The 21,611-nt window shown below is 50.2% G+C and overlaps 1 protein-coding gene across 3 annotated transcripts; it reads left to right on the forward strand.

Annotated features, from left to right (window-relative positions):
- Positions 1 to 304: 304 nt before the first annotated feature.
- Positions 305 to 20,840, forward strand: Ccdc120 (coiled-coil domain containing 120). 3 transcript variants are annotated; one of them, XM_042669245.1, is made up of 10 exons: positions 305 to 456; positions 11,064 to 11,163; positions 11,621 to 11,711; positions 11,852 to 11,985; positions 13,447 to 13,587; positions 15,072 to 15,363; positions 16,072 to 16,134; positions 16,704 to 16,878; positions 17,010 to 17,108; positions 18,332 to 20,840. In XM_042669245.1, exons 3-10 carry the CDS (start codon positions 11,663 to 11,665, stop codon positions 19,266 to 19,268), a joined length of 1,890 nt encoding a protein of 629 aa, XP_042525179.1. In that variant the 5' UTR covers positions 305 to 456; positions 11,064 to 11,163; positions 11,621 to 11,662; the 3' UTR covers positions 19,269 to 20,840. The 3 variants fall into 3 exon arrangements, with proteins under 3 accessions (XP_042525179.1, XP_042525180.1, XP_042525181.1); XM_042669246.1 differs by lacking the exon at positions 305 to 456 and adding an exon at positions 8,421 to 8,485; XM_042669247.1 differs by lacking the exon at positions 305 to 456 and having other exon boundaries at positions 11,132 to 11,163; positions 18,332 to 19,246; positions 19,731 to 20,840.
- Positions 20,841 to 21,611: the final 771 nt, after the last annotated feature.

Here is a 21,611-nt window from a genome sequence, read left to right on the forward strand (position 1 = left end):
CTCAAAAAAAGCATGTGCGCACGCGCTCCCAGTTTCTTTGCTCCTGGCGCTCCCAGGGCAGGAAAATCGAAGACCCGAACTGGCGCCTGCGCATTTCGTCTCCGCCGCTGCTGTGGTCTCGCGCCCCGCCCCCCAGGCGCCCCCCACCCCACCCCACCAGGCTTGGGCTCAGCCGAGGAGGTGGAGATGCTGTCAGGAGCCGACCGACCCTAGGTAAAGGTGGGAGACGGGGATCCACTGCCTGTGGAGGGGCTGGCGCTCCGTTCCCGCCCTTCGGGGGTCCTCCATCTGCCCCCCACAGCTAACGGTCGCGCGGCAGATCGCGGCCCACTGGCAGGGCGCAGAAGGGGATTAGATACACGCCCGGGAACGAGCAGGGCGAAGCAAGGAGGGGCGCGCCCACTATCTTTTGCTGGCCTATCTCGAACCTGCCTGCACCTCGGTGCAAGGACCTCGGTGAGTAAGCCCTGGCCAGGAGAAGATTGTAGGGGACAGGGTGGGGTGAAGGCCAGGCAACGCCTACAAGGATGTACCTGAGCGCGCCCCTGCGCCCCCTAACTCTGTGCCCTCACCTCTGGCCCCTGTGAGACTCGACTACATATCGTTTTAAAAACCTGAACCCCTGTCAGCCTTAGCCTCAAGATCTTCCTTCTCAACCCTTGACCTAACTATATTCAACCCTTGTTTTGTTCCCCTAGTCCTGATACCCCCCCCTCCCCCCAGCCTGCCCAACCAGATTTGTCCTCAGGACCTTTTGGCCTGATCTTTGCCTGACTCTATCCCATCTCTAAAGCCCATTTCGGACCAAGTTTCTATCCTGATGGTTGACCTGTCCCTCAGATGCACATCCAGTCTCTGAACCTCTTCCAGTCAAGTGTCCTGTATCTCTAACACCAATTGGATCCGGTTCTATCCTGATTCCTAGCCTCTGCTTCCAATTCCTTTCTCCTCACCCCTGTCCTACCCTCCTGGTTCTTCTCTGGACTCCTATCTCCCTCCTGACTCGCGTTTAGACATCCCCTCTGTCCCTGACCACAACCCTGTCTGTTTGCCCCTCTTTTCACCACTTCATTTTTATCCTCATTTTGTACGGTTCTTTTCTTGTTCCTGACCTTCATCCTGAACCTTATCCCTATACCCTCCCTTGAACCTTATCCCTATCCCCTCCCTTGGCCTGTCCCAAGTCGTGTCTTCTGGCTACTATTCAATTCTGACACTGACCCCTGCCCTACTGTTTTGTCTCTTTCTAGTCTAAACCTCACTGTATCCTATCTTCTATGTTGTGTTGTTTTGTTGTACTAGGGACTGAACCCCAGTTAAACACATGATAGACAATCACAGCCACACCCCCAGCCTTATGACCTGCTTCTTTTTCTTCTTTTTTGGTGTGTGCTGGAACTGAGGTTTGAACTCGGGGCCTGGGTGATGGCCCTTAGCTTTTTCTCTCAAGGCTGGCACTCTACCACTTAAGCCACAACTCCTCTTCCAACATTTTGGAGGTTAATCAAAGATAAGTATTGTATGGATTTTTAATTTTTTTTTTTATTTTTGTCGGTCGTGGGGCTTGAACTCTGGGCCTGGGCGCTGTCCCTCAGCTCTTCAGCTCAAGGCGAGCGCTCTACCACTTGAGCTACAGCGCCACTTCCGGTTTTCTAGTGGTTTATTGGAGATAGGAGTCTCACGGTCTCTCCTGCCTGGGCTGGCTTTGAACGGAGATCCTCAGATCTCAGCCTCGTGAGTAGCTAGGATTACAGGCGTGAGCCACCAGTGCCCGGCTGTATGGATTTTTCTACCCTGGCTGGCTTCAAACTGAGATCCTCAGATCTCAGCCCCCTGAATAGGTACGATTACAGGCTTGAGCAACCAGAACTTAGTGTCTGTCCTGATTCTTATTTTTGGTGCTGGTCCTGGGATTTGAACCCAGCACCTGGACACTGTCCCTGTGCTCTTTTTGGTCAAGGCTAGCACTCTACCTCTTGTGCCAAACCTCTATTTCCAGCTTTTTGGAGGTTAATTGGAGATAAGAGTCTTATGGACTTTTTTGCCCTGGCTGGCTCCAAACTGTGATCCTCAGATATCAGCCTCCTGAGTAGCTAGGATTATAGGCCTGAGCCACTGGCGCCCTACTCAGACCCCTTTTTTGTTTTTTGTTTTTTTATTTTTGGTGCACATCCTGGCAGAAGCTTGAACTCAGAGCCTGGGCACTGTTCCTGAGCTTTTTTGCTCAAAGGCTTATGCTCTACCACTAAGCCACAGTTCCACATCTGGCTTTTTTTGGATAGTTTGTTAGAGATAAGAGTCTGACAGGCTTTCCTGCCCAGGCTGGTTTCAAGTTGCGATCCTCAGATCTCAACCTCCTGAGTAGCTAGGATTACAGACATGAGTCAAGTAGGTCTGGCCAGACCCCCCTTTTACCTTCTTATTTTGACCTTCTACCTTGTTCAGATCTTCCCAATGCCTACTTCCCATCCTTCTGAGCCCAGGAATGGGCTCCTGAACTTGAAAGTTCTGTTGTTGCCAGGGATTCTGAAGTAGATTCCAATATTTCTTTTAACAGGAGCAAATAGCCTTTTTGTGCTCTATGTGGTTGATGAGGCTTTTGTGTGTGATTTTTTTCGTCCCCCACTCCCAACTCCCCCACTCCCAACTCCACCGTTGTGATCTCATCTAGAGCTTTTCTCTTACTGCCCCAGGAGGGCATGGAAATGTTCCTATGCCCCCTGCCCTCCCCAGGTGTGAAAGAACACCCTAAATTATTCAGCAACTCTCTAGGAGTCTGAGAGGTCAGGATCATGTTTCCAGCTTTGTTAGGTTGGGGGCTGACCCAAGGCAGCTGGGGGAGACAAGGGGGTAGGGCGGTTGAGAAAATATGTGGGCACAGAGGGCCATCTTGATTCTAAGTGTATGATCTCTGCTTTCTTGGCCTGAAATAGTCTCTTCTAGTTCAGGGGCTTCAGGTTTTGGTAAAAGTGGGATTGGTAAAGGTACTTATCCCTTCTCATTACAGTAAGCAATAAACATTGTGGTGCTAATTACCTTCCTGTTCTGTGGAACAGGTCTCTTCTGTGTGTGTGTGGGGGGGGTGGAGGGACATAGGCAATTAGTGGGTGTTAAAATCAGTCCCATTTAGCTGGTGTAGTAGTGCACACCTTTAGTCCCAGCTACTTGTGACGCTGAGGTAGGAGGATTGCTTTGAGACCAGGAGTTGTAAACCAGCCTAGTCAATGTAGTGAGATTTAGTTTAGTTTTGTTTTGTTGGTTGATGGGCTTGAACTCAGGGCCTGGGTGCTATCCTTGAGCTCTTTTTGCAAGCACTATACCACTTTGAGCTATAGCTCCACTTCCAGTTTTCTGATGGTTAATTGGAAATAAGAGTCTCATGAACTTCCCTGTATGGGCTGGCTTTGAACCATAATCCTCAGATCTCAGATTCCTGAGTGTGAGAATGAGTTTTTTTTTTTGTTTTTTTTTTAAGCCTGGAGCATAGTGTGAGCATGAGAATGAGTTTTTTTAAAGCCTGGAGCCTGGAAGGCTGGAGGTACAGCTCAGTGGTTGAACGCTTGCCTGGAATGTGGGAGGCATTGGATTTGATTCCCAGCATTGGAAAAAAGAAAAAAGAAAAGAAAAAGGAGTCAGGCCTATCCGCTAATAATAGTAAACTGAGCTGGGCACTGGTAGCTCATGCATGTCATCCTAGCTGAGGCTGAGATCTGAGGATTGTAGTTTGAACCCAGCCTCAGTAGGAAAGTCCGTTAGATTCTTATCTCCAGTTAGTCACCAAAAAGCCAGAAATGGAGCTGTAACTCAAGTGGTAGAGTGTTAGCCTTGAGCAAAAAGCTTGGGGACAGTGCCCAGACCCTGTTCAAGCCCCAGGACCAGCATGCACACAAAAACAAATAGTAACCTGAACTTTCTTTGCTTGGAATACCCTATTTTGAGAATGGATGGTGAGAATTTGGGTAGTAAGAAGGTAATGTACTTAATTATGTTTTGTTCCTGTATTTCTCACAGAATAGTGAGTTCAAATAATGAATACCAGACCTGTCTTATTTATCCAAAACATTTATTCAAATCTGTTAATTCCAAGCCGGGTGCTGGTAGCTCATGCCTATAATCCTAGCTTCTCAGGAGGCTGAGATCCAAGGATCATGGTTCAAAGCCAGCCTGGGCAAGAAAGTCTGAGAGACTCTTAGCTCCAATTAACTACAGAAAACCAGAAGTGGTGCTGTGGCTCAAGTGGTAGAGTGCTTGCCTTGAGCAGAAGAGCTCAGGGACAGTGCCCTGGCCTAGAGTTCAAGCCCCATGACTGATTAAAAAAAAAAAAAGCTATTAACTCCCCAACCGAGTTTCCCCTCATTGTCTCAATCTATTTGGTATCTGAGTTCTGAGAGAGGGAGAATTCTGGAAATTTAGATAGCGAAACACATCAAGTTATCTGAAAAATATTTTGTTTATGCATCTTACATAGAAAGGAGAGGTCATGGGGCTGGGAAGGTGGCTCAGTGGTAGCCCTGGGTTTGATTCCTCAGCACCACATAAGCAGAAAAAAAGTCAGAAGTGGCACTGTGGCTCTAGTGGTAGAGTGCTAGCCTTGAGCTGAAGAGCTGAGGAACAGCGCCCAGGCCCAGAGTTCAGACCACACAACTGGCCAAAAAAAAAAAAAAAAAGGAAGAAAGAAAGAAAGAAAAAAAAAGAAACGGGAGGTAAAGCAGGCACTGGTGGCTCAGGTCTGTAATCCTAGCTGCTCAGGAGGCTAATATCTGAGGATCACAGTTCAAAGCCAGCCTGCACAGGAAAGTCTAAGACTCTTACCTCCAGTTAACTACCAGAAAACCAGAAATGGAACTGTGGCTCAAAGTGGTAGAGCACTAGCCTTAAGCAAAAAAGGGCCCTGAGTTTAGGCCCCTTGAGGGACAAGAAAGAAAAAAGAAAGAAAGAAGGAAAGAAAGAAAGAAAGAAAGGAAGGAAGGAAGGAAAGAAGGGAGAGGGAGGGAGGGAGGGAGGAAGGAAGGAAGGAAGAGAGAGGTCAGATGATGATGTGTAATGACTCTAACTCAAAAATGTATCCAGGAGGCTGGGGGTATGGCTCAGTGGTGGAGGGTGGAGTACTTGCTTACCATATACAGAGGCCTGGGTTCTATCCATAGAACCTGGGACAAAAATTCAGTTCCTGTGTTTGGACAGTCAAAATTCTGATAATTTATGTAAATATATTTGGTTCCTACATATTTTTGACATTGTCTTTCTATGAAGCTCAAACTGGCCTGGAAGTCCATTCTCCTAAGTGCTGGGATTACAGGCTTGTGCCACCCTGCCTGCCCGCCCCATTCCTGCCCACCCCATTCCTGCATTTTTAATGTTGAGTAGAGAGATGTCAGAGAATGAGGCAAAACAGCTCTGTTTCAAATGTCTGGTCTGGCAAGAAGGGAGGTTTGGAGGCTAAGGGATACCAGCTCTGTCTATCTCAAATGCATCTGAATATATTTAGCTCTTGATTTTGGATAGTGATAGTTCAGACAAGGTTATCTGAATGGGGGAAAATAACACCTTTTCCAAATTTATCAGGTGAGACTTAGATATACCAGCTCTGTGTAAAACAAAATATCCAGCTATATCTATTTGGTTCTGTGGGGAGGAATACTTCTAAGAGCTCACATATACTGAGCATTTATAGCCAGCCAGTCACTCTCCTAAACAAACTGCAAGTGGATTAACTCAGTTACTGCTTGCAACAACACTGTGTGCTACATACTGCCATTTAACAGATGAGGACATTGAGGCTGAGAAATTAAGTGACTTGTTCAAGAAGTCATATAGCCAGTAAATGACCACCAGGTTAAACCCTAGACACACCATTTACTAGCATTGGATGGGCTAAAGCTCAGGAGTAGCTGGGGTAAGGTTTAGAGGTTGGGCCATCATCTACTATTAAAAACCACAGACCATCTGGATGCTGGTGGCTCATGCCTGTAATCTTAGCTACTCAGGAGGGTAAGATCTAAGGATCATAGTTAGAAGCCAGATCTAAGGATCATGGTTAGAAGCCAGCTTGGGCAGAAGACTCCATGGCTTCTCATCAAAAAGCTGGGAAGTATAGGTGTGGCTCAAGTGGTAGAGGGCCAGCCTTGAGCAAAAAAGCTCAGGGACATTGAACTGGTCTTGAATTCAAATCCCAGAACTGGCACATAGAGAACAAATCACAGACCAAGACAATTATGTATGTGAGTGACCCTGGCTCAGTTGTCTGCCTGGCCCAAGAGGTCTAGAGTCTACTCTCTCCTACTTGCCCTCACACTATCCCACCTCTGTGAGTTTACTATTGTTATCTGTCACTGATGATGTACATTTCCTTGCACTCTGAAACTTCTTCCAAAATTCCTTTGGCCTCTGGAAACCACCTTTTGCCCATCTATAGATGAGGGAATCTAGGCTTTGAAACTCAAGCTGCATTGTTCCTCTTGGTCCTGATTTTGGTTAACTCCCCTCTTCACACCATTTTTGGTGGCCCACAAGAGGTGGGAGAGGTCATGGCCACGAAGACATACCCCACCCACATACAGCTAGATGTCTACCTGCACAATTCAGTGCAGGCACTGAAGGGGGAAGAGGGGGGTAGGAAAGGCAATGAAAGGGTCCTTTGTGTCACACACCGGAAATCTCACACCCAGGAAGAAAGGTGGGCAGGGATGGCCAGAGGCCCTAATAGCTTGTGACAGAGGGAGCTCTTCTCTAGAGGCTTGGCTCACCTGCCAAATTGGGAGGAAACATTTCTCACACTCCGCCTGTCCCTGGCATGGCAGGGACTGCTGCTGAGGCTTGGGTTAGGCTTGGCCCTGAGGTCACAGAGCAGATGGTCTCTTGTGGGGCACAGGGGGTGTGGTGTGTGCAGGGAGAAGCCCAGAGCTCAGGTGCAGCTGTGGGGACCAGTACATCCCAGGGTCTTGGAGCCCTTAAGTCCTTGTCTAGCATACAGCCTGCCTCTTGACCTGAAATGGTGAGGGGAAGGAATGGGTGGGAGCAAGCTAGGATATAAAGAAACATGAACCTCCTTTCTCTTCCTTCCTTTGGGAAGTAGCTTGTCTGTCTTCGACCCTGTACCCAGTCCCTAAGTTATGCTTTTATTCACTTTTATGGTGGCTTGATCTCAATCAGGCCTCTTTACCTGTAAAGTGGCTCTGAGGAGGCTGGCTCTATGCCAGTCCTCAAGTTTGTAGGGCATAAATTGTGTTCTGTTTACTAGGATTATTTCTTCTGGAGCTGTGGAATGTGGTAGATTCTTTTTTTTTTTTTTTTTGTCAGTTGTGGGGCTTGAACTCTGGGCCTGGGCGCTGTCCCTCAGCTCTTCAGCTCAAGGCGAGCGCTCTACCACTTGAGCTACAGCGCCACTTCCGGTTTTCTGGTGGTTTATTGGAGATAGGAGTCTCACGGTCTCTCCTGCCCGGGCTGGCTTTGAACCGCGATCCTCAGATCTCAGCCTCCTGAGTAGCTAGGATTACAGGCGTGAGCCACCAGCGCCCGGCTTGTGGTAGATTCTTGAGACCTAGCCTCTCCTTAGAAAGGTCCACTTCCTCTATTACTAACTAGGAAAACTATTATCCTAGTAATAGGGGGAATTGTTCTTCAAAACCTCCCCTGCCCACTCCTGTGTGTGTGTGTGTGTGTGTGTGTGTGTGTGTGTGTGTGTGTGTGTGTGTGTGTGTGTGTGTGTGTGTGTGTGTGTGTGTGTGTGTGCCTGTTCTGACACTTAAACACTTAGGGTCTGAGCGCTGTCCCTGATCTTTTCTTTTTGCTCAAAGCTAGTGCTCTACCACTTGAGCCACAGCTCTACTTCTGGCTTTTTGCTGGAGATAAGAGTCTTATGGACTTTCCTGCTTGACCTAACTTAAAATTGTGATTCTCTGGATCTCAGCCTCTGGAGTGCCTAGAATTATGAGTGTGTTACTGGGGTCTGATCCTCAAACCTTCTCTTCTACCTACCCCTAGGAAGGAAGGCTAGGGTGCCATAGGGGCCTTAGGAATGTAATATTCTCTGCTGAAAAGTACAAATGCAATTTACATTTGGGGCCTCTGTGTGCTTTATGGTTTTCTAGCCCCCAGCCCCAAGATGTTAGCTTGGGCCGGCAGACTCTGGTCCTCTATAAATCTGAACAGCCAGAGAGGCAGCAGCTATGCCCATGGCTTCAGTTCTTTATTAAGTATCTGGGTTAAAGTAGCTTCTTGGTCATGCTGGACGCCCTAAAGGGATTTGGCCCTGAGGCCGCCCCCCACCCAGGGGTACCTGTAGTCCTAGTGGTAGACAGGCAAGGGTTAAAAGGTGTAGGACAGCCCAGTTCCTGGGCAGGTAGGCTGGGCCATTACCTAGTGGGAGGTGGCCAAGGCATCCGGCACTGCTGCTTGCTGCCACTGCCCTCAGAACCAGGGCCTGGTGGAGACAACTATTTCTTCTGAGGTACCTGAGGCTACCTTAAAGCACTCTCTGGCACTGGTGAGTACCTGGGAACAGTGGGCCTAGGGGTGTGGGGCATGGGGGCTTGGGGCTGCAGTAGGGTGTACTGAAGTTCCCTTTGGGAGAGCCAGGGCTGTGGGAGAAGTCCATTAACATGGGGTGGGGGTAGGGTTCAGCATGGAAGGCGAACCTGACTAAAAGGGTGAAGCCCAAAATGTCCAATATCCTTTCTTGGCGCAAAGCAATTCTTTGCCAGAAATGGGTGAGGAAGAATGGGGAAGAAGAGGCGTATGTGTCCCCCTTCTCCCTCCTACCCCTGACTTTTCTTTTCCTTTCCTCTCTTGCCAGAGTAGATCCCCCCCCGCCCCCCCCCCCCCCCCCCCGCAATAGCCCCTGTGACAAAGATAAGATTGGGCTATTGTAACACTCTCCAGGCATCTGCCTGCCCTCTATCCCATTTGTTCACTTAGAGTGATGGAACCTGGGGCTCCTGGGGAGGCTGGGGAACAATCTAAACTTTGGGAGTGTATATTTGCTTCAGTGGTGGCAGGATGTGGAAATGGGGTCCCATTGACAGTGTTGGGGTGCCACCCAGGTGAGGTGTCTTGGTTGTAAACAGTCATTACAGCCAGGAATTTCTTTCTCGGCTGTGGTGTCAGAAAGGCAGACCTGAAAAACCTGCTGGGCTCGCCTCAGGGTGGGGGGGCCCTCTTCAGCCCTCCTGCTGCTGCTTATCCCAGCGACAGCACAGGGTGACAAGACAGACCCATGAGGTCACCGTGGTGGTGGTGGTGGTGGTGGGTGTCCCAGGGGTCCCTAGGGATTAGTGCAGGGGTATATTGGGAGGAGATTGTGGGGATTCTCTTCTCACTATCTCTGGCTGGGGTTGGGACAGTCCTAAGCCCTAGGGCAGCGCTATGCGGAGGCAAAGGTTTAGGAGCCGGGTGTGGGGGTGTGGGGCGTGACCCTGTGCCTAGCCTGCACAGTGACCCCATGACTCATGCTCTAGCTATGTCCCTGAGGTCAGGCCGTCAGGGTGGAGATGGGGTTCCTGTGTGGACCCCAGGTCAGCTTCTAAGGAGGCTCTGAGCTTTTAAGGAGAAAGCATTGAGGCAGCCTGTGGTATGGGAAGTGGAATCGGGCTTGGTGGAAGGAGTGAATAGAGGAGGGCTTAGTAGAACCCCATGAAAGTTGCCCACACTCAAGTGGGCCCTGGGAAACTAAGAGCCCTGGAAGCTGGGTGACAGAGGAGGCTGAGCTGGGGATGTTCAGGAAAACCTTGCCATGCTGGGCAGTGCTGATTGGGTCTTAGATGTGTAGATTTATGAGGGCCATTGTAAAGTACACACTGTACCTGGATTGTAACAGGGCTCTAGAGACTTCTTCCCATGTTGAGGGCAGAGGGTGTTTAGAACAAGGTATGGTTGCTTCTAGGGAGGGTTACAGATCCTGTGAGGTGGGTAAGAGGACTTTAGAGAAACAGGGTACCTTATAGACTGCTGGGCCATACCACGTCATGTTGGGGAAGGGACTTGAACTGAGGCCTCTTTGTTTGCCTGGGACTTCCCCACACCTGGCTACCATGTCAGGACAAACTGTGGGTCTCCAGGCAGATCCGAATGGGAACTCTATGCCTGTGAGATTCTTCCAGTCACCTGCCATGAAGATTAGGCCAGGTGGCAGGAGGTGATGTCACCAGGCTGCCCAACTGGGGACCCAGCAGGATGTGGGAGGGAGGGAGCAAACTCCAGAGGAGAGGACGAAGGAGGACTGGCAGCTGGCCAGGGCTGACTCTGTGGTCAGCCAGGACTGCTGGGGCAGAGAGGGAGACAGGTGGCATGTTATCTGGAGCTGTGGACTTTGCCTGTCGCAAATCCCAGCAGAGTGACTTCCTCAGTCTAGTCTCAGGACCAGGAAGGGTGGGGAAAAGGGCTGGAGGGACCCTGGTGTCAAGTAAATACTCCAGGATGAGGTTAGGGTGAGTAAAGACCCATAGATTTGGGTTAGAACCCTGGTTTGGCTCCCTTTGAGTTTGTTCATTGGATCATTTGTTCAGTCAGCCAGCAAACAATCACAGGGCACTTGGTGTGGGCAGCAGTGTTCAAGGTGCAGAGGATATTGATACAACAGGACAGGAATGTTTCCTGTCCTCATTGTGGAACAGGAAGAGGCACAATCTCTTGTCCAATAGCAGTTGTGAGAAGATATTATACAGGGGCCACCTGTAGAAGAAGGCTGAGAAGCATGGCTGGGTTAGTGAGTGGCTGAAATCAATACTCCAAATGATAGTCACAGTCTTGGCAAAGATCCTGAGGCCTAATGGACTGGGGAGCTCATGATGAAGCTGGTGGGGTTTGAGGAGCTGTAGTGAAGAAGAGCATAAGACTTGGCCATGTCCCTGACTCTAGGCAAGTTGTTTGACCTTTACGTGCTTTCCTCTCATTATCTCTAAAAAACAGGGGGTGTAGGTAATAATAATCACACAACTTCTGTCCCCAGAGGCTTGTGAAGATTCATTGTGGCATAGCAGGTAACTGTTCCAGGCACCCAGGTGATTAATAAGTGCCAGCTGTTGTTATACGTGGTTGAATCTGTACCACTAATTCTCTCTTCCCAGGCAAGATTCCTGGCTGTGGCCCATGGGCCTCTGAAGAGGCGTTGTAAGTCCGCCCAGCTTCCCACTTGCTGTGTTCCCACTCAATGGGAAGGGAACCAAGGTACCAGGGTCAAGTGGGTCCAGGCATCAACACAGAATTTTTAAGGAATCAGTTTTTATTTTTATTTTATTTTATTTTTTTGGTCGGTCGTGGGGCTTGAACTCTGGGCCTGGGCGCTGTCCCTCAGCTCTTCAGCTCAAGGCGAGCGCTCTACCACTTGAGCTACAGTGCCACTTCCGGTTTTCTGGTGGTCTATTGGAGATAGGAGTCTCACGGTCTCTCCTGCCTGGGCTGGCTTTGAACCGAGATCCTCAGATCTCAGCCTCCTGAGTAGCTAGGATTACAGGCGTGAGCCACCAGCGCCTGGCTTCAACACAGAATTTTTAGAAGCCAGGCCAGGCCAGGAGGGTTGAGCCCTGGTTGGGGGTGGGCTGTAAAAGCCTGGGAAACTGAGTTGGGATGGGACTAGGGTAGCATGGGACATGCCTGCTAAATGCCTCCTGTACATTACTTCTAGGCCTTGTCAAGCCATCAGCCACGGCATCCTGACAACACCAGGATGGAAGTCAAAGGTCAGCTGATCAGCTCTCCTACCTTCAATACCCCAGGTCAGTGATTGGTTCCCCCTCTTGCTGCCTCCTCCCCTGCTCTGAGATTCTACTTGCCTGTTTGGGAAGAATTGGTCCCTGGCCCCGCAGCTACTCCAGATTGTCCTGATCTCACTGATCATTGTATATTTTGTGTGCAGCTGCCCTGTTTGGAGAGGCTGCTCCCCAGGTGAAATCAGAGCGTCTGCGGGGGCTGCTTGATCGTCAGCGGGCCCTGCAAGAGGCACTAAACCTGAAACTTCAGGAGCTCCGGAAAGTGTGTCTCCAGGAAGCGGTGAGGACCTGGCTCCTGGGGTGTCTGGTGGTAGGGGATGAGGGTCCCTAGGTAAGCCACAGACTGTTGTGATGGTTGCTGAGTCATTTATCTGACCTGTAGGTTCCTTGGTCTCTCTGTGTCTCCTTGAAGTTTGGCTTCAAGGTCTTAGAATCAATGTAATAATTGGATGAAGCAGGCCCACAATCCCTTGATGACTATTTAAAATCCTCTAGATCCTAACAAAAACGGTTTCCAAAATTTGTTAACCAACCCCACTCTGAACCAACATGGAGTTTCAAAATAGTTCTCCTAGTGTGGATGTCCACAATGTTTACCTGGGAGAATAATGGGGTTCAGCCCATGCAGCTCAGAGCTTGAAGGAATGTTACGTGATTTGCAGTGTATAGATATAGACTTCGTGTAGACTTGTGTTGTTTTTTTTGCTGGTCCTGGAGCTGAACTCAGGATCTGGGGACTATCCCTAAGTTTTTTTGCTCAAGTTGAGTGCTTTACCATTTGAGCCACAGCTCTACTTCTCTGGTTGTTGCTGGTTAATTGGAGATGAGTCTTATGGATTTTCCTACCTGGGTTGGCTTTGAACTTTGATCCTCAGATCTTAGCCTCCTGAATAGGATTACAGGCATGAGCTAACAGTGCCAAGCCTGTGTTGCTTTTATAAAAACTAAAAAAGGGCTGGGAATATGGCTTAGTGGTAGAGTGCTTGCCTAGCATGCATGAAGCCCTGGGTCCTATTACTCAGTACCACATAAATAGAAAAGACCAGAAGTGGCACTGTGACTCAAACGATAGAGTGCAGGTCTTGAGTAAAAGAAGTTCAGGTACAATGCCCTAGCCCTGAGTTCAAGCTCCAGGATTGGCCAAAAAATAAACAAACAAAAAAACCTAAAAAATTCTGGACTCAGCACCTGCTGTGATGTGTGACTGTAATCCTAGCACTTGGAAGGCTGAGGCAGGAGGCTAGCAAGTTCAAGGCCATCCTGGTTATACAAGACTTTGTCTCAAAAAATACAAACAAAATTTCTGGATTCCAAAAGACGTTTTCCTGCTGGATACCAGTGGCTCACACCTGTAATTCTAGCTACTCAGGAGGCTGAGATCTGAGGATCGGGGTTCAAAGCCAGCCCAGGCAGGAAAGTCCCTATGACTTTTATCTCCAATTAACCACCAGAAAACTGGAAATGGCACTGTGGCTCAAGTGGTAGAGTGCTAGCCTTGAGAATAAAAGATCAGAGACAGTGCCCAGGCCCTGAGTTCAAGCCCCACATCCAACAAAAAGGGAGGGTGGGAGCTTGGGTTATTGAGAGGCTAAGAGTCTATATTGCCTACCTGTCTGCTGGAGTTCTTTGACAGAAGGAAGAGAAATAATGTGTGTGGTTCTGAGCAGGGACAGGCTTCTTGGAAAACTTCTGTAGCTCCTGGGATTATCATGGCTTATTTCATCCCCACTGCCTTCTCCAGGAGCTGACTGGCCAACTGCCCCCTGAGTGCCCACTGGAACCTGGTGAACGACCTCAGTTGGTACGTCGGCGGCCCCCTGCAGCACGAGCTTACCCTCCACCACATCCCAGCCTGGCACACCACTCCTTGTGCCCTGCTGAGGTGAGCAGATGAGTTTGGAGGATAGGTGGTGCCTGAATGGGACAGATTCAAGCACAAGAATAATGGGAGTTGGGGCTGGGAAGGTGGCTCAATGGTAGAGCGCTTGCCTTGCATGCATGAGGCCCTGGGTTCAATTCCTCAGCACCACATAAGCAGAAAAAGCTGGAAGTGGTGCTGTGGCTCAAGTGGTAGAGCACTTACCTTGAACTGAATTGCTGAGGGACAGTGCCCAGGCCCAGAGTTCAAGCCCCACGACCGACCAAAACAAAGGAAAAAAAGAATAATGGGAGTTGTAGCCAGGAAAGGGAAAGGCTAAGATGAGAAGGAGAAGAGCTTGAGGAAGTGGGGTCCTCATATGATATTGGTCCCTAAATGTCAGGATGGGCTTCTTACCTTCAGGTAGATGAGCAGGCCCAGCCCTCATTAAGAAGGGCCCTGATGCTGGTACTGGTAATACTCACCTGTAGTTCTAGCTGTTCAGGATGTTGCGATAAGAATCACAGTTCAAGGCCAGCCCAGTAAGGAAAGTCTGTTAGCATTTTTTTTTTTTTGCTGGTCCTGGGGCTTGAACTCGGGGCCTGGGTGCTGGCCTAAAGCTTTTGTGCTCAAGGGTAATGTTCTACCACTAGAGCCACTTCCAGCTTTTCTGGTGCTTAACTGAAGAGTCTTATGGGCTTTCCTGCTTGGGTGGGCTTTGAACTACAATCCACAGATCTCAGCTTCCTGAGTAGCTAGGATTATAGGCATGAGGCACTGGCACTCAACTGTGAGACTCTTATCTCCAGTTAACCACCAAAGTGGTAGGGTGCTTATCCTTGAGCAAAGGGAAAGTTCCCAGGCCCTTAGTTCAAGCCCATGACTGACAAAAAAAATGAAAGAAAAAAAAGAAAAGAGGGCTGGGAATGTGGCTTATTGGTAGATTGCTTGCCTAGCATACATGAAGCCCTGGTTTCCATTCCTCAGTACCACATAAACAGAAAAAGCCATAAGTGGCACTGTGGCTCAAGTGGTAGAGTGCCAGCTTTGAGCAAAAAAAGCTCAGGGACAGTGTCCAGGTCCTGAGTTCAAGCCCCAAGACTGGCAAAAGAAAAGAAAAGAAAGCAAGGCCCTGCTGCGGCCAGGAGCTGGTGGCTCCCACTTGTAATCCTAGCTACTTGGGAGGCTGAGATATGAGGATCACAGTTCCAAGCCAGCATGGGCAGGAAAGTTCATGAGACTCTCATCTCCAATTAACCACCAAGAAGCTGGAAGTGGAGCTGTGGCAAGTGGTAAAGCTCTATCCTTGAATGAAAAACCCCAGGGATAGCCTAGTTCAAGCACCTAAGTTCAAGCTCCAGCCCAGCACAATGAAAAAAAAAGCCCTGCTTGAAAGAATGAATAAACTCCATCCTTAGGCAAATAGGCCTGTGCCCCAGGCAGAGCATGCCCCTTTATTGTCTAACTCCTATACATTTGGTCCTTTCTACCTCTTTTGGGGTGTGCAGGAGCTGGCTCTTGAGGCTCTGGAGCGTGAGGTGTCCGTACAACAGCAGATCGCTGCTGCTGCCCGCCGCCTGGCCCTCGCCCCTGAACTGAGTGCTGAGCAGAGGCGGCGACGACGCCAGGTACAGGCAGATGCACTTCGGAGGCTGCATGAACTGGAGGAACAGCTTGGGGACCTCCGGGTTCGCCTTGGCCTCCCACTGCTCCCTCCCCAGCCACTGCCAATGTCCACTGGAGCACTCATCACGGCTCAGGGAGTCTGCCTGGGTACGCGCCTTGCTCAGCTCAGCCAAGGTGAGCCATTCCCCTGTGCAGCAGCAGCAGTGGGGCAATGTGTAGGGAGTGGACTCTGGCTGATAGAGGTGGAGGGGTGGATGGTTGAGCAGCCATCCCAGAAGAAGGCAGACCTTAGGGGACTCACCCAATAAAGAGAGGTGTGACAAAGCAGCCGAAGGACAAGGGTGGCCTGATCAGTATCAGTAGGAATCTGGAAGGTAAAGACTCAAACCTGTGGCAGCCTTGCATTCAGGTAAAGGTGTGTGTGTGTGTGTGTGTGTGTGTGTGTGTGTGTGTGTGTGTGTGTGTGTGTGTGTGTGTGTGTGTGTGTGTGTGTGTGTGTGTGTGTGTGTGTGTGTGTGTGTGTGTGTGTGTTGCACTGGTCCTGGGGCTTTCCTTTTTTTTTTTTTTTTGCTCAAGGCTAGCATGCTATCATTTGTATCATTGCTCTACTTCAGTCTGTTTGGTGGTTAATTGGAGAATAGAGTCTCACAGACTTTTGGTGCTCTGGCTGGCTTTGAACCTTGATCCTCAGATCTTAGCTTTCTGAGTAGCTAGGATACAGGCATGAGCCATTGATGCCCAACTTAAAGGTGGGTTCTTGAGGAGTGTAGAGGGTGAGGAGACAGAAGACAGACTGCGCAGAGGAGCCCATCCTTTGATACAGGGGATGGTGGCTGGTCCTGGGCTTTGGAGTGATAGATGATTCTCCCTTCTCACCTGTAGAAGATGTCCTTCTGCACTCAGAGAGCAGCTCCCTCTCAGAATCTGGGGCCAGCCATGATAACGGTGAGGACCCTGTATCCTAAATTGCCACCAGCCCCCTTCTGTGTCCCCTTAGAACATCTAGTGGTGGTCAGCCTCTCCTCCTTCTTAGCCATGGCCCATCTTTCTACGGATCTCTCTCTTTTTTTTTTTTTTTTTGTCGGTCGTGGGGCTTGAACTCTGGGCCTGGGCGCTGTCCCTCAGTTCTTCAGCTCAAGGCGAGCGCTCTACCACTTGAGCTACAGCGCCACTTCCGGTTTTCTGGTGGTTTATTGGAGATAGGAGTCTCACGGTCTCTCCTGCCTGGGCTGGCTTTGAACCTCGATCCTCAGATCTCAGCCTCCTGAGTAGCTAGGATTACAGGCGTGAGCCACCGGCGCCCGGCTCTCTCTCTTTTTTTAATTTCACCCCACCCTTGTCTCCTTAGCTCCAGAACTTACTTATAAGCCCCTCCCCTCCCTTTTTGCCCTTTTCATTCCTTAGCCTGTTTAATCCACTCACCCCTTCCCTGCTCTCCTAGCTCCACCCCTTTGCTTTGCCCCAACCTGGGACCCATCATTGAATTCTACCCCCACTCTTTCTCTTCCACCCAGAGGAGCCTCGTGGCTGCTTCTCTCTGTCTGAGCGCCCCTCACCACCAAAGGCTTGGGACCAGCTTCGGGCAGTGTCTGGGGGGAGTCCTGAGCGACGAGCCCCATGGAAACCACCCCCATCAGATATTTATGGAGATCTGAAGAGTCGTCGCAACTCTGTGGCCAGCCCCACCAGGTAAAGGGGAGTCCCTTCCCCTCTTCCCCAGGAGCAGGAATGGGATCCTGAGCCTGGGATGGCAGGTGGGCCTGCTGGTGGGTGTAATCTCTAACCTGGGCCCCGACCTGGGCCTGCTCATCTCTGTCTAGCCCCACACGCTCGCTGCCCAGGAGTGCCTCCAGTTTTGAGGGGCGAAGTGTGCCTGCCACCCCTGTCCTCACCCGGGGCACTGGCCCCCAGCTCTGCAAGTAAGGGGACATTGAGGGTGGGCCTGAGGATCAGGAGGGAACCATTAGTTCTAACTGGAAGTGTTGAAGCAAAATTTCTGAAAGGTGTGGGACATGAACATCTGGGCTTTGAAAGGTGAATAGAAGTTGCCTTAGTGGAAAAGAGGGTGGAAATTGGGACAGAAGCATGAAAGCTTCTGTGTCTGCTTTCTGTATCTTTAGACAAGTATTTCCCTCCTCTGAATCTTTGACCCTTCATTTGTGAAACAGCATAACATCTGCCCTTGAAAGATAGAGACAGAAGTTTTGAGTAAAGTGTACTGAGTGCCTACTGTCTTCTAGTAATCAGTGCTTTCCATGATATTCACTAATTTAACCATCACAAGAGCCCTCTTAGGGGGTGGTGTTGTCACTTTCTTTTTATAGATGGGCAGACTGAGGTGTAGAAAGATTAGCTTGTGAGTAGATTGGAGTACTGGTATTAGAACCAAGATAATTTTTGACTCAAGATGATAAGGGGTGAGGGGATCTGGTTAGTGGACTGTATAAGGCCCACAAAATCATTTAGCACTGACAGAAAAGTCACATATGCTTCTAGCTGCCTGCTCCAGTCATCTTCCTGTATTGATCATTTTGTATGGCCAGTGAATGATGCTATAAATGTCCAAAGGGCCCTTGGCGAAAAAGAGAAAAAGTTCCCCACCCCTGCACCAGAGTCGATACTTTTAACTACTATATACCATTTCTTAAATACTAGTTAATTGCCTAATTATTCCAGGCTGTAAATAAAACAAAATTTCTGACTTTTTGGGGCCCATATTTTGTGCACGGTGACTGGTAGGATATTGGGGGTGGTTCATATTCTGAATGGAACTGTATGGAAGCAGGTGTTGAATTCCAGGCCTGACTCAGGGAGGAGCCCAGAGAAGGGTCTTAGCAGGAGCTGAGGGGCCAGGTGCATTTGCTCTTTGTTCATGGGCTCACATGTATCTATATGTCTTTCTGAGCCAGCAGCCCCATTTTCCATATATTTCCACACCCAGGGCCTTCCAGTCTAGGATCAAATCTCAGCTGCCTATGAGGCACCACCATTCAACACTTATATTCATGCATGCAACATTTAATCATGGGCCCAGTTTAGAGATGTTGCAAGCAGAGGCTCAGAGATGCAATGAGGAGGGCACTTGTACCATCTGTGATATTCTGACCCTATGCCTGTTACCCACCTCCCTTCTGTGCCTCAGACCCGAAGGTCTCCATTCTCGCCAGTGGTCAGGCAGTCAAGATTCACAGATGGGCTTTCCTCGGGCCGACCCTGCCTCAGATCGCGCCACCGTCTTCGCAGCTCGCACCCGTCGCAGTAACAGCTCAGAGGCCTTGCTGGTGGACCGGGCAACAGCGGGGGGAGCTGGCTCTCCGCCTGCCCCTCTGGCTCCCCCTACTGCTGGCCCACCGGTCTGCAAGAGCAGTGAGGTGCTGTATGAGCGCCCCCAACCAACCCCTGCCTTTTCTTCCCGCACAGCTGGCCCCCCAGACCCTCCCCGGGCTGCCAGGCCTAGCTCAGCTGCCCCTGCCTCCCGCGGGGTCCCCCGGCTCCCACCTGTATGTGGGGACTTCCTTTTGGACTATTCCTTGGACCGGGGCCTGCCCCGCGGTGGCAGCGGGGCAGGCTGGGGGGAGCTGCTAACTGCAGCCGAGGTCCCAGGACCCCTCTCCCGCCGAGACGGGCTCCTTGCCATGCTCCCCGGCCCACCACCCATGTATGCACCTGACGGCAGCAGCCCCCTCCTCCGCAGCAAGGACCCCCACACCCGTGTCACCCGTACCAAGCCCTGTGGCCTGCCCTCAGAAGCTGCCGAGGGCCCAGAGGTGCATCCAAACCCTCTGCTGTGGATGCCCCCACCCACTCGGATCCCCCCGGCTGGTGAGCGCAGCGGCCACAAGAACCTGGCCCTGGAGGGGCTGCGGGACTGGTACATCCGGAACTCGGGACTGGCCGTGGGGCCTCAGCGCAGGCCTGTGCTTCCACACGTGGGCCTGCCACACCCACCTTTCCTCCATGCCCGCTGCTATGAGGTGGGCCAGGCACTGTATGGGGCCCCCAGCCAGGCGCCCCTCCCCCACTCGAGGAGTTTCACGGCGCCCCCTGTCTCCGGCAGGTATGGGGGTGCTTTTTATTGATGGGTAGGGGTTCCTTGAGGCAGATGGCAAAGCTATCTAGATTAGGGAGTAGCTAGTCATGGTGATGACTGGGACCACAAGGAAACTAGCTGCAGTCTTGGTACAGAAGCACTGTACCAGGCATGACCTGAATTAGTCCTTGGGATCCCAATGGAGGGGGATCTTGGGTACTGGTAGCAGTTCTTTCTTAAGCTATAGAAGGATTCTGAATATTTTAACCGGTGCATGGTAATGAGCCTTGCGGCCAGGGTGCTGGGAGGAAGGGACATAGGTGCCCCTTGCTTTTTCTCTTCTTTACTCCATGCCCCATGCTTGAGAGCCTGAAGGTGCTATGGTGTGCCGTGCCTACCTCCACCTCTTTAACGAGCCTCTTCCTTTCTCTTTCTGTGTCTTGTCTGTCTTTTCTACTCTCTTCTCCGTCTTCCTCACCTGTCCTCCGGATTCCTGCTGTCCCTTCTAAAGATACTACACGGACTTCCTGTACCCCTCGGAGCTGAGCGCTCGTTTAAGTGACCTGACGCTAGAGGGGGAGCAGTCTTCCAGTTCTGACCCCCAGACCCCAGGGACATTGGTCTGACCCTCTCCTGATATGCCCCTTGTTGGCCTGGGCAAGACTACAGGCTGGGGAGCATACAGCCAACCTCGCTGAGCCCTAGGATGTGGTTGCTCTCAGTCCTGGGGATCATCCACCTGATCTTCCATGGCCCCTGGCTCCCCATGGGACTAGGAAGGTGTCTGATAAACCTGTTTCTCCCTTTACACTGTTCTGGGGACTGGAGGGGCCTCAGCTAGCTTCAAAGAGGGGAGATGATATGGGGACTCTAAGCCCCTTTTTCCATTTCTGTTTACAGTTGTGATTTAGTATTCACTGTCTTCACCCAACACTAGGCGTTTTATAAAAAAGGGAAACTGTGAGTTTGTCATGGTTGGGTTCACTTCTCTCCCCATGCCCAGGCTTCCTTTTAGGAACCCCACCTTCAACAAAAGGGACCATATAGGGTCTCAGGGCCCTGTTTAGGGTAGCCAAGAGACTCTGGTGTGACTAGAACTCCCTGTTATCCCCTACCAGGGCAGTTCTTGTGCAGGTGGGCTCTCTGCCCATATGTAGAATGATAGAATCTGGATGGGGAATGTCTGAAGGAGCCCCTGTTCCTGTCTGTAGCCATAGCTTCTGTGCTGATCATCTGCAATCAGGAGACACCTCCCCCCCCCCCCCACACACAGGAGGTTGGCAGAAGGATAGAGCCATTGACTATGTTGCATCCTGGGATGCTGTGGTGGTTTAACCTGGCAACTGGTAGATGCCAATAAAATCCTCAGACGACATGTGGCCATGGGCCACAGGTCACACCACATCTTCCTTGGCTTTCCTTCCATTTACTACTTTTTAAACAAATTCACATAAGGTGTGTTTTCTATGATACCTGTCTATGAGTTTCTGGAGCTGGGGTGGGGGGGGATTTCCCCTACCCCCTTTACCTGATGTTAACTTTTCTTTTTGTACCAATGGATCTGGGCCCAAGATACTACCCACACTGGAAGGGGATTTCTATAATAAATGTGTAAACTGAACCCTTGTGTTGCTTCTTTATCTGCTTTGCTTTGGGGCCCACACCTCTAGTTAAATCTAGATAATACATTTTTTTTTGCCAGTCCTAGGGCGGGCTTGAACTCAGGGCCTGGGTTACTGTCCTTGAACTTCTTTTGCTCAAGGCTAGCACTCTACCACTTAAGCCACAGTACCACTTCTGGATTTTTCTGTTTTATGTGGTACTAAGGAATCAAACCCAAGGCTTCATACATGCTAGGCAAGCACTTGACCACTAAGCCACATTCCCAGCCAGCGTCCTCTGTTTTGATGCTATTTTGTGGTGTGAGATAACTTCTTTGTTTGACTGCACTCAGATTCCTAGCTCACTTCAAACAAGAACTCTCAATAATTTAGGATTGGAGGTGTGGCTCATGTGGTAGAGCACCTTCCTAGCAAGCATGAAGCCTGGATTCAAACTCCAGTATTGCTATTTTTTTTTTTTTAGTCCGGCTCTTGTAGCTTATGCCTGTAACACTAGCTACTTGAAAAAGCTAAGATCTGAGGATCAAGGATTGAAGCTGGCCTGATAAGGAAAGTATGACTATGAGACTCTTACCCCAATTAACCACAAAAAGCCATAAACCGCTGTGGCTCAAGTGATAGTCCACTAGACTTGAGGGGAATAAAGCTAAGAGACAGTGCTCAGGACCTGAATTCAGGCCCTACTGCTGGCACAATTTTTTCTTCTTTTTAGTATCCAACTGACTGTACATACTCTGTCCTGTTTAATCTCTGTGTGTTTAAAAAAATTG

Source organism: Dipodomys spectabilis, unplaced genomic scaffold (genome assembly GCF_019054845.1).
Source record: "Dipodomys spectabilis isolate Male_0828 unplaced genomic scaffold, ASM1905484v1 ptg000492l, whole genome shotgun sequence".
In the NCBI taxonomy this organism is placed as follows: domain Eukaryota; kingdom Metazoa; phylum Chordata; class Mammalia; order Rodentia; family Heteromyidae; genus Dipodomys; species Dipodomys spectabilis.

Bases quoted from the DNA above. Each gene is read 5' to 3' on its own strand.
- Ccdc120 (XM_042669247.1), top strand. From the start codon at position 11,663: ATGGAAGTCAAAGGTCAGCTGATCAGCTCTCCTACCTTCAATACCCCA. The intron at 16,135-16,703 runs GTGAGGACCCTG...TCTTCCACCCAG, and splicing joins TGGGGCCAGCCATGATAACG to AGGAGCCTCGTGGCTGCTTC. The intron at 17,109-18,331 runs GTAAGGGGACAT...TCTGTGCCTCAG, and splicing joins ACTGGCCCCCAGCTCTGCAA to ACCCGAAGGTCTCCATTCTC.